The sequence below is a fragment of the Colobus angolensis genome, unplaced genomic scaffold, assembly GCF_000951035.1.
Source record: "Colobus angolensis palliatus isolate OR3802 unplaced genomic scaffold, Cang.pa_1.0 Scaffold5, whole genome shotgun sequence".
Taxonomy (NCBI): Eukaryota; Metazoa; Chordata; class Mammalia; order Primates; family Cercopithecidae; genus Colobus; species Colobus angolensis.
Genome location: NW_012118487.1, coordinates 24,183,279 through 24,195,777, shown reverse-complemented (window position 1 = coordinate 24,195,777; position 12,499 = coordinate 24,183,279). Strand labels below are relative to the sequence as shown.

At 37.2% G+C, this 12,499-nt stretch overlaps 1 protein-coding gene across 1 annotated transcript in view; it reads right to left on the bottom strand.

The window, feature by feature from the left end:
• Positions 1–12,499, bottom strand: part of MARCH1 (membrane-associated ring finger (C3HC4) 1, E3 ubiquitin protein ligase) — a 182,964-nt gene that overhangs the window by 80,048 nt on the left and 90,417 nt on the right. Inside the window, exons 3-4 of the mRNA XM_011959680.1 lie at positions 7,519–7,598; positions 6,476–7,243 (exon numbers count right to left, since the gene is read on the bottom strand). Coding sequence (XP_011815070.1) covers positions 6,476–7,224 — 749 coding nt within the window. The 5' untranslated portion in view covers positions 7,225–7,243; positions 7,519–7,598. The remainder of the gene's footprint in view (positions 1–6,475; positions 7,244–7,518; positions 7,599–12,499) is intronic.

Genomic DNA, 12,499 nt, shown 5'->3' with positions numbered 1-12,499 from the left:
CACATGTATGTTTATTGTAGCACTGTTCACAATAGCAAAGAGTTGGAACCAATCCAAATGCCCATCAATGAGAGACTGGGAAAAGAAAACATGGCACATATGCACCACGGAATATTATGAAGCCATAAAAAAGGATGAGTTCATGTCCCTAGCAGGGACATGGATGAAGCTGGAAACCATCATTCTCAGCAAACTAACACAGGAACAGAAAACTAAACACCACATGTTCTCACTCATAAGTGGGAGCTGAACAATTAGAACCCAAGGATAGAGAGGGGAACATCACACACCAGGGCCTGTGGCAGGGTGGGGGACGAGGGGAGGGATGGCATTAGAAAAAATACCTAATGTAGATGACAGGTTGACGGGTGCAGCAAACCACCATGGCATGTGTACACCTATGTAACAAACCTGCACGTTCTGCACATGTATCCCAGAACTTAAAGTGTAATTAAAAAAATGAGAATATGCATAACATATATGAAAGCTATAGCATAATGGTACAAGGCATAACCTCAAATTCACCATCCAACCCAAGCTGGAGCTAGAACATTCCCAGGAGTTATCACTTACCTTTGGGCTCTTCCTCTTTTAAAGAAACCATTAGTGGAATTCAATGTTCCTTACTTGTTTTACCCTGTAACCCCAAATTCCCATTATTGTCTCCATGGTTTCTGCAAGTCTACTCTCAGCATTCACTGATTAGGAAGCTGTCCCAAAAGGTCTGTTTGAGCACTGCCTGAATTGTTCTGAGTATTGTGAAGGTCACAAAACAGATGTAAGACAGGACTCCTATGCTCAAGGAACTTTTTCTATAGGGAAAAGAGAGCTAACACACATAAAAGTAGAGAATATATGACACTGACTAGAAGAATTATGAGATTTCCAAGAAAGAAAAGATCACTGTGGACCAGACTAGCTTAGAAAACCTTTATAATGGAGGATAAAAACGAAGTGCATATTGAAGCATGTCTAAATATGAGCATTTGGAGATGAGGAGTGAGACATTTAAGAGGGAAAGAACTACATTTAGTGGTGGTGTAGTTGAGAATTACTGTTTTGTTTCACTTATTTTTCTTGCTCATAATTCTTTTTTCACTTCTTCTGGTACTACTGCAGTTCTTTTTCCTGTTGAAATTTCCTTTTCCCAATTCATAAGATTTGGAGGGGTTGCTGATGGCTACATTTTAAATCCAGCTTTCCCATTCAAGGACTTGGTCCAAGCACAATAACCCATACTCCTGGTGACAGTGATTGACTCAAAGATGGGTATGTGACCCAGGGCAGGCTAATTATATGCCTTCCCTGGGATTTCATGTGTAAGTGCTTGAAAAGAACATTTCTGGTTTCTGTTAGGCCACTGCTGATAAAATGTAAGCCTGAAGCTACCTCTGGCCAGACTATCTCTTCCCTCTTCTAAATATAGGAAATTTGCCTGCAGTTGGAGGAAATGACTCCTCACAGAGAAGGAGAGAGAGTGAGAGAACCACATTGTTTCTGGAGTTCCCGAAGCCATCTGTATACTTTGTTTTACTGTTCGTGTGGTTAACATACCCTTTTCTTGTTTAAGCTCATTTGAATTGATTTCTGTTGATTTTATCCCATTAGAAAAGTACTTAACAAAACAGCTAGTGGGCTAAAAAGTGGATGTGGTGGAGACGGAAAGTGGAGAGAAGGACTGGAATAGAACACTGGAATTGAGAAAGAAAGCACAGATCAGATACCAATATCTGGAGGAAGAAATGACAGTACTTTGTTGGAGACTGGACACATCCAATATGGAAGGAATAAGATCAAAAAATGGAAAATCCAGGAAATTTGTGGACTCATTGATAGAAATGGCAGTAGCTGAAATGAGGAAGTGGATTTGAATGGAAGCAATAACCAAACCATGACATTTGAGTTCCTGGCAGAGGTGGGACTTTGCCAGACTATGGTTTTGGTGACATAACCAATGCTATATTGGTCCAACAATGTGAAGTACAGGAATGGAACCTAGTCATGCTTTGTGTCATCATTCAAGGGAATATGATAAAAAAAAAACTACAGATATTTGGCTTTTCAAATACATTCTTTAGATTTTCTTCTCTCCTTTTTCTTCCTATCTAAAGCATGGGAATGCTTTGTAGCATAGATTAGTGTTTCTCAAAGTGTGGTTCCTGCATCAGAAGCTTCAGAATCACCTGGGAACATTTTAAAAATACAAGTTCATGAGCCTTACCCCAGAGTAAGGGCATCAGAAACTCTAAGGGTGGGTCCAGGAATCTGCATTTTAACAAGCCCTCCAGTTGACACTGATGTTCACTAAAGTTTTAGAACTGCTGGTGCAGAGTATTCTTTCCGTGTTGGCTCTATAGCAGGTGAGGCAATCCAACACACAGTGTTATGATTTTGCATCCTAAGAATTATTCCCTTAGAAAAGTACATTTTCCCTAAAGCTATTCATTCAAAAACTGTGTGTTGAGAATGTGCTAACTGCCAGGCATTGTTCCAGGTACTTTGGATTTTGCAGTGAACAAATTTGACACAGTTAATAATCATAATGCCTATATTTTAGCAATTAAAAGTTATGCTATGGAAGTGACTGCCAGGGGACCTGAGTGTTGATTAGGAGGTCAGGAAGCTGTTCGTAAAGAAATGGCATTTAAACTGAGAAACAATAGGAATTTGTCTGGAGAAGAGCCGAGGAGGTAAGGTAAGGCCGCTCTAGGTCCTGAAAGGGGTAGGCCTGAATGCTTTCAGGGAATTGGAAACAGACCAGCATGAAAAAGTCATGGTTAATGATGGGTGGTGGAGCTAGAGAGGCAGATCTGATAGAGTGATCAACAGGGACTTGTAAATATTAAAGATTTTGCACCTTCCACTGAGGGCAATTTACAGGCCGTAAAAAAGTTTCAATCATGGGCTAACATGATCTGATTCATGCTTGTTTACCTTTTTAATTAAATGCAATTCCTTTTTTAAAAAAGCAAATACTTTTCCACTGTACTATGGAAATAACTGTGGGCATAATAGTATGATGAGCTAAATTCCCTCTAAGATATAGTGAGCTGATAGAGATACTTTCTCTGAAAAAGGCTGTGATGAAGGAGGGAAACAGAATAGAGTGTGCATGTGGGGACCAGATGCCAGGAACAGAAAAGGAAGGCTTACGAACTTCTTTCTTTTTGTGGTTGTGGCTGAGACTGCTCCTGCTAGTCAGACGTGAGACTGCATGTCTGAGAGTGCGAGTTCACAGGCAATTGCTGCTTCTCTCAGGGGTTACTGTTTTGCCTACATAGAAGACCCTGGTGCTCAGGCTGTATTCATTTCTAGAGATCATATGTATCTTTTCTCCTACACAAGATCTTTTATAGTGATTAAATTCACTTTCCAGGCATCACTGCTACCTCCTTGAGAATGATTCCAAAATCTGTATGTCCTTCCTGACCTTGAATAGATTTTCAACGTTTAATATCTTTAGCATCCTGTGCTAACACATTGTGTTAAAAAATGCACACATGCCATTGTTTCGTGTCAGGCTGTGTAGAGTTCACTAATTATTGAAAAATTATACATGCCCAACTCTGACTGCTCTTCTGCAGTTCAAGAGCATGTCTCATATTGTCTGCTGGACAGCTGACCCTGCAATGTCATTGTAACCACAAATAGCTTGCCTGTAATTGAACTCACTATGTCTTTCCTAAATCAACTTGCCTCTGTCTTCTGCCTCTTTTCATTAACATCAACATTTACTGTTGTCCCAAGTTCCAAGATTTGGAGTCATTCTTGACTCCTCATCTTAGGCTCTCACCAAATCCAAACTCTGAGATTGTCCCCATTCACTTGGTGGAATGCTAAATTGCCATTTGTTCTTCCCTTTCCTTATCCATTATTGTCCCAGTACTCTACTCAACACGCAGGATACTTCCATCTCCTAAATCTATGTTCCTTTATCAGAGACACTGGTGACTACACTGTATGTGTGACTTCATTAAGCCTATTTTATTTAGAAAAGGTCTTTCTGTATATATATACACACACATATATACACACACATACATACATATATATACACACACATACATATATATGTATGAATAAACAACTCTGAATATGTAAGTTTTCTTCAAAATGTCTTCTTTTAAAGAATTATTTTTTATCAATGTATGCAAACTTTCCAACCTAGTCATATATGTTCATGTAGAATTCATAAATTCAGGTGTCAGTATTCCATCCCTGTCATGCTAATGGTATTTTCCCCACCTTGAGTTCTAATGTAAATTCTATTTTTCTCTAAGCCCCAGTCCCTCTTTAGGGGTTTTCTAGATCATCCCAGATCTCAGCAAATCTTCTTTCTTCAAATCCTGCAGTATTCCTCTTCTTACATTCATCCTATACTATCTTACACAGTTTTTTTTTTTTTGAGTATGTGTTCAATCTCTGCCACTTAGATAATAAGCCACTTAAGGGAAGAATCAGGTCTTTTGCTACTTTGTATCCTCAGCATCTACTATAATATGCTGCCTGTAGCATTCGCTTAGTTGATATATTTTGATGGTAATCTCTAGCAGGCAATAATACCTATAGACTCATCTATCTCACTTTCATTAATAGAAGTCTAAGTTAAATATCCTGTCTGAAAATATTTCTTCAGAGTAGTGCTTTTAAGTTAGGAGAACCAGTCATTATGACTTTAATTGCAAGCATTATTTTTCTCTCCAATTACCATTAATCCTACAACTAGCTTCTTCGACTGTCTTTCATTAGATTATGTTGGAAGCTAGATTTAGGGAATGACAACAGATGGTTGCAAGTGTGAAATTCTTCATTCAGACTAGAAAGAATGGTTTAGTCCATCCCCTAACTTTTCAGCAAAGATACATATAAAACATAATCAACAGATTATAAGAAATTTACATTTATAGATAAATTACATAGAGACAGTTTCTTTGTAAATTTCCTTTAAGTCCTTTAGCACATTTCACACGGCCCTGTACAGTTGAGCCCTCTCCACTTCTCCATCCTTCTCGCTACCACCCATCCCCCCATTCACCACAACCTAGCTGCAACAGCAAGCTTTATGTTCCCTGAATTGCCAAGCTCCTTCCCACCACTTGCTTCCTGCTAGTGGCAGCCTCTGTTTGGATGGTCTTCCCTGCTTCTTTCCTGATCAGTTCCCATCATCCTTTGAGCCTTAGCCTGCTTGTCACTTACAAAAACTGGGAGTTTTGGTCTCATCTCCCACAATAGGTTAAGTTTCCTTGCTATGTGCTTCCATAGTTCTTATCATGATTATAATTATATATCAACTGTAAATTAATTTGTTTTGGGTCTCTGTTCCACATTAAACTATCAGCTGTAAGATATTAGAGACTAAACAAATCTTATTCACTAAAATATCTTCAACCTCTAGAATAAAGCCCAATACATAATAGATGCTTGAACACATAAATGATGAAGATTTTATGAATGACTATCCAATAAAACTTTCAGAGAAACAAACCATTCTTATATTATTCATATGTAGAGTTTAACTCTTCTCATTCCTTTCCTGAATGGACATGAGCAAACTTCTCTGGGTCATATAATTCATGTGAACATGCATATATATTTTATGAAGTAACTTCTGCTTTTATAAAAACAAAGCAAAACACACCAAGTATTGCACAGTGAAAATCTTCATTCGCTCTCTTACAGAATCTAAACAGCTTAAATGAATAGGTAAAATATGAAAATGTAAAAATATATTGTTTTGTTTGAAATTGTTTCATTTATGCACACTAGCATGGATATTCCTATAATTCTTTTTATGTAAGGTTATTTTGAAAATGTATGCTGTTGGATTAAAAAGAGCAAGAAAACTGTCTCATAGCTAAAAAATATCCACATGCTGAAACCTTTCAGTATATGTTTATCAGTAAAGTTAATGTGGTCCCCTTCCCTACAGGCTCTTGCAACCCCACTGATATGTCCCTGACCTGTTTCTGTGTCCTTTGAATCTTCAATTACCCTGCTGAGTCAGACAATTGGAGAACAAATTAAAGCCAACTGCAGAGAAGATTATTTTCTGATACAAAAAGCTGACCTTAAAGAACTCAAACCTTGAATATCTTTCTGTCAGGATGCCAGCAGTTCACCAAATTTGCATTGAAAAGTCTAACATTTCACACAGTCTCACTCTTAATTCCCCAACTATTACTGTCCTAACTAGAATGAGTGCAAGACTCACCCGAGTCGGCCCCCTTACCAGGATAAATCATTATTCAGTTAAAAGGAAGGGGATATCTAATCGCACTTGGTAACAGCTTTCAAACCCATGTTTGTATCTGTATTATTCTTTTCATACCCACCTTTTCTCCTTTTATATCCAATCAGAAAAAGAACAGTGTAAATAAATGTTAAAGTTTTGAGGGTAGGTGTCAAACATGCACCTAACTCAATCCAAAAAGAACCATATTTGGATGGCCTCAAGCCTTTCTCTACAGTGACTGACCTGCATACTTCTAAATTATCAGACCCATCGTCATAGGTGGCAGGAGGCTTCCGAACAGGGTTATTCACCTGGAGCCCTGCATCATTCATGTGCTTGCTGCCTTCCGGAACTCCCAGTATTTCAGCGCTGGAATCTGTTTCTGAAAATGTCTTCTTTATTATTTCATTTTTCCTAAGACTTTGCAAGAGCTGAGGATCTCTGTGATGACATCTACCTTTGCTCTTCTCATGATTCCTTGAGGATCTCTTAATTTCAGAGGATCCTTGAGTCAGAGAAGTGCTGCATTCTTGGCACCCTGTACCTTTTCCTCTGCGGAGACTTAAAGAGCAGCTCTCACATTCGATCAGCTCTTGTTGCTCTTTACCTTTGGATCCCAGATCAACAAGCTCAATTCCATTAGGAGTGTAAGACCCAGCTAAGTTTTCACATGGCTTATTATTATTTCTCCTCCTTCTTCTTGACAGCCTGAATTTAACCTGGGCTCTTCTTTTTGCCTGAATCCAGCGACTCTCATCTGTGGAAGATGAATCTGAAGAATCTGTGTAAAGCTCCCTCCATCTGGGGCTTGAGATTTGGAGGTGAAAGTCATTTTTTCTTCCTCTTGTTTGTTCTTCTGCAGCATGCTCATATCTCTCAGAGGCTTTTCTCCTCCTCCTAGGTCTTTGTTTTACTGATTTCTTACCAGACTCCTTCCTAGCAGGGCTCAGCACCATGACAGGGGTGCAATACTCAAATGACTCTTCTGACATGTCATGCAAGATGGCAGATCTAGACAGAGCAGCAGGCAAAGGATGGGAAATGGGAATGGAGAGGAAAACCATGGAAAAACAGAGAGAGAGAATGATGAAAATGACAGCATGGACCAGAAGTAGATAAATAAAGAACAATTGAAGAAAATGAACTAAATGGAAAAAAAAATAGCCAGTATAAATTTTCTATGGACCATGTAAAGCAGAAGCAAGAGACACATTCTCAGAACAAAAAACAAGAATACAAATATTGATCCAAAGAATATTGATTAAGATAATTTGTTCAGCACTTACCTGCAGATGTCCTGAGTGGATGGACAGACAGACAACCTTGACTGGCTCCTGGGAGCTGTCCCTGTTGTTGGGCTGCTTGCCTGGAGAAACAAGTTAGATAATTTGGCATCTTGGTTAAGGTAATACATGGTTGATATCTTGCTTTTTTTCCACATATTTAAAAAATTACAACAAACGTGGCTGCTGGTCATGTTGCTTATAATGCAGAACAGAGAATATAGGAAGTTAGAGGTTCGTTTTGCAAAAGTAAAACTTATTTGAGGAACCTGGAACAGCTGAGACACTGTGCTATTTCGCTGCTACTTCATTTACGAGAGAGGAAGATGATTCCACAAGTTTCTATTCTATTTACTGTAATCATTTGAGTGAAATAGCTCAATTTGCTTTGGAAACAAATGAATAATACTTGAAGATCCTACGACATTAGGACTAAAGAACTATTCTGTGACAAGGATATTAACAGTCTGAGGAGTCTAATCAAATAGCCATTAGGTTGTTAGATACTTTCTGAAGCTAACATCAAGGCCCTATGAGATATTTGAAAATACTTTGTAACATTTAAAAGCCTGAATTTATTGCTATTAAAATTTCATTAATGAAACTAATAAAATATATCCCTTGCAACACTATTGACCTTTCATATCTTTAACCCTATAACCACACTAAGTCTGAGAATAAGAAAGCCTGAAACATCAGATTATTAGCATAAAGTTGAGTGCATTTCACTAAAGTCCTACCTTTGAAAGACAATATCTTCTTCATTCTATTTGACTTTAATCTGTTGTGTTTAATATAGATTATGATGATAAATAAAAACCTAGAATGTAGGGATAATTTTCTGTGTTCCAGACATTGTGCTGTAACTTTATTTACTGTCTCTTTAATCCTGCAATAATCTCACAAGTGGAAAGTAATAATAACAACAGTTTTGAGTGAATAATATGTGCTTATCACTGTTCTAAGTCATTTCCATATATTCATTAATACTCACAATAAATCTTTGCAGTAAATACTATCACTACATACATGTTACAGTTGAAGAAACTGAAAAATTGGTGCTGCTTCTCACTAATAGGTGGTAAAGCTGAGATCTGGACCAGGTATTTCGCTCCACTATCTGTGGAGATCTGGGTCCAGATTCAGGCCTGTTTGACTGCATAGATGAAATACACAATTTCATCACCAAGAAAATAACAGTAAAGGTAGAAACATTACCCCAATTTCAAAGTCATTCTAAAAATTCTCATATTAGAAATATATAATCACTATTCTGAAATCCAGCGAATGAGGAACAAATGCTAAATCAAGAGATCAGATAATATTTGAAGAGAAGGTATAGTAGGCTAAATAATGGTCCCCCAAAGATCTCAACATCCTAATCTTTGGATAGTAAATATTTTACCTTTTATGGTAAAAGGGACTCTGCAGATGTGAGTAAGTTAACTATCTTGAGTTGAGGAGATTTATGCAAATTATACTGGTAAACCCAATACAATCATTAGGATCCTTATGAGAGGGAGGCAGTAGAGTTAAGGTCAGAGAGAGAAGATGAAGAATATGAATAGAGGTAAGAAAGGAGGGAAGATACTACACTGATGGCTTTCAAGGTGAAAAAAGGGGAACCCCGAGGAAGGTGGCATGGGGAAGCTTAAAAAGGCTAGAAAATGAGTTCTAGAGTTTCCAGAAGGAATTCAGCCCTACCAACATGTTGATTTTAGCCCAGTGGGATCCCTATTTGGCTTCTAACCTCTAAAACTATAAGATGAAAAAGCCCCAGGGAAATGCAGATGCAGAGACTACTGAGTCCCATGTCATGATGTATTCTGGTAGTGGCTCTGCTCTCAAAATGGTGCCATGTTGCAGCAGGTTAGGTCCCAGGAGGTGGGGGGGATCCCTATGACACTAGTTACAGGAAATTAATAAGGAGGTAATGATTCAGCTAATCTTAAAAGGCAAATAGGAATTATTAAAAAAGATTAAAAACATTCAAGGTAGAGGAAACCCTTTGTTAAGACACCACCAAAAAAACTCTTAGAACTGATAAACAGATTGAGTAAATTTGCAGGATACACATCAACATACAGAAGTCAATAGTATTTCCAAACCCTGGTGAAACAAAGTAGATGAGAAAGAAATCAAAAGAGAAATCACATTTATTATGGCGACCAAAAAAAAACCCCACTTAAGAATAAATTTAACTAAGAAGGTGAAAGATCTCTACAATGAAAACTACAAAACAGTAATGAGAGAAATTGAAGAGGAATTAAAAAATGAAAAGATTCTGTGCTCACGGAATGGAAGAATTAATATTGCTGAAATGACCAGACTATCCAAAGCCATCTACAGTTTCAATGCAAACCCTATCAAAATATCAAGGAAACTATTTGAAGAAATAGAAAAAACAATACTCAAATTCACACAGAACCACAAAAGAGCCAAAATAACCAAAGCAATGTTCAGCAAAAAGAACTAAGCTAGAAGCATCACACTACTTGACTTCAAAATGTACTACAAAGTCATAGTAATCAAAAGAGCACGGCATTGGTATAAAAACAGACACACAGAGCCATGGAATGCAACAGGGAATTTAGAAATTATCCATATATTTATAGCCAACTGATTTTCAACAAAGGTGCCAAGAACTTACGTTGGACAAAGGACATCTTCTTCAGTAAACAAAGCTTACTAAACCGGATATCCATATATAGAAGAATGAAACTAGACTTCTATCTTTCACTATATATAAAAATCAACTCAAAATGAATTCAAGACTTAAATATAGACCCAAAACTAAAAGACTATTAGAATAAACATGGAGAAATTGCTTCAGGACATTGATCTTTTAGAAAAGATTTTGTGGGAAAGACTTCAAAAGCACAGACAACAAAAAACAAGATAGACAAATGTGACTACATCAAACTAAAAAGCAAAGCTTTCTCCTTGCTTGTGCAAATGATTGTTTCCTCTGCACAACAAAGAAAACAATCAATGTAGTGAAGAGACAGTCTGTAGAATGGGAGAAAATATTTGCAAACCATACATCCAATGAGGAACTAATATACAGAATATACAAGGAACCTAAACGGCTTAACAGCAATAATAATAAGAATCTGATTGTAAAATGGGAAAATTATTTGAATAGACGTTTCTCAAAATAAGACATAGAAATGGCCAATACATATATGAAAAAGTGCTCAATATCACTATAATTAGAGAACTGCACATCAAAGCCACAGTGAGATATTATCTCACTATCCTTAGGATGTCTATTCTCAAAAATATAGCAAATGGGCATGGTGGTGAATGCTTGTAGTCCGAGCTATTTGGGAGGATGTGGTGGAGGCTTCCTTGAGCCAAGGTGTTTGAAGCTAGCCTAGGCAACATAGTGAGACCCCTGTCTCTTAAAACACACACACACACATACACACACACACACACACACACACAAAAGTAACAAAACAAAATTCACCAGAATTTGTGAGGATGAAAACAAATGGAAACTCATACAGTCTGGTGTAACCTGATAGTGCCCAGTAATGGGCTTCTGATGAAGAAAGCACATCTAACGTAGAGTAGAACAGGGATTTAATGTCAGCTTCCCAGAGAAGGAGACGCCTGTCCAACACAAGGTGAGTGTGAGTCAAGTGGGGGATGGCAGTCCAGACAAGGACAAGGATGTGTCAAAACACACAGTAGAGAGAAGACATCTTGGTATGGGATCTACAGAAAGTTTTGCAATGACTGGAAGAAAGGTGTTGAGTGAGGTAAGAAGTGGTACATAGTCAATATGAAAAAGTAGATGGAGGTTTTGAATGTTACATTGACATGTTGGGTTGCATCCTGAAGAGAATGAAAAGTTACTGCAAGTATCCAGCAGCAAATAGAACTGATTAAATCTGGGTACTAGAAAGCTCACTTTGGCAGCTGAGCATTGGAAGGTTCAGGTTTGGCTGAAAGCAAAGAGCAGAGTTAGGATTCCATATATTCAGGATGCAGTGAGGATAGAGAAAAGGGATAGTTTGAGCAATCGAATCCCAACAGGTTGTTTTATTTTAAAATATGGTAAAAATAATTTGAAAGATCAACTGAAAAAGTGACACAGGGGAAAAGATCCAGGAAAATTATTTAATAAAACTCAGTAGGTTCCAGAAATGAGAGTACTTTTACCAGACATCTAAATGTAGTATGATTCCAGAAATTAACAGAATATGAACGTGGCACAGGGAAAGACACATCATTAGAACAGAAGTGAGAGGCTAGGAATCTATCTGTCTATCTGTATCTTTCTGTTTCTCGGTACAAACAAAGTTGCATTTCTAGTCAGTGGCAAAAGGTAGGTTATTAAAAAAATGGTGTTGAAAAAATGACTAGTCATTTGGAAGAATGTAAACCTGAGTCTACTGCTTACAGTAAAGTTTAGGCAAATGCAAGATTTAAATATAGTAAAAAAAAAAACCATCAAAGTATGAAAAAACCATAATTTATATTTAATTAATGTTTATAATATGGTGGAAAAATTCCTTTACTTATGATGATGCAAAACAAAATGTAATATAGGAAAACACAGATAAATATGATGATTTAAAAAATAAAAACTTCTAATTTATAAAAAGGAAACACATACACCCATATACCAAAACCATCCTGGACAAACCAGAATTCATAAATAACGCCATATTTTATTACCTATATGATAGCCAAATAGCTAATTTCTCTAGTATTTCGAGATCTTTCACAGATCAAGAAGGAAACGTTGATCAGTTTTACAGAAAAATGAGCAAAACAGGTAGGTAGTTCACAGCAAGGGAATTATATATGGCCAAAAGCCCTGTGTAAAAAGATGATCAATCTCAATAAACAGATAAATGTAAATTCAATTAACAATGGTTTCCATGTTAACTTATCAGATCAGCACATTTTAAAGAGATTGATAATACCCAGTGTAACCAAGGTGGGGAAGCCATGCATTGCTATATATTGT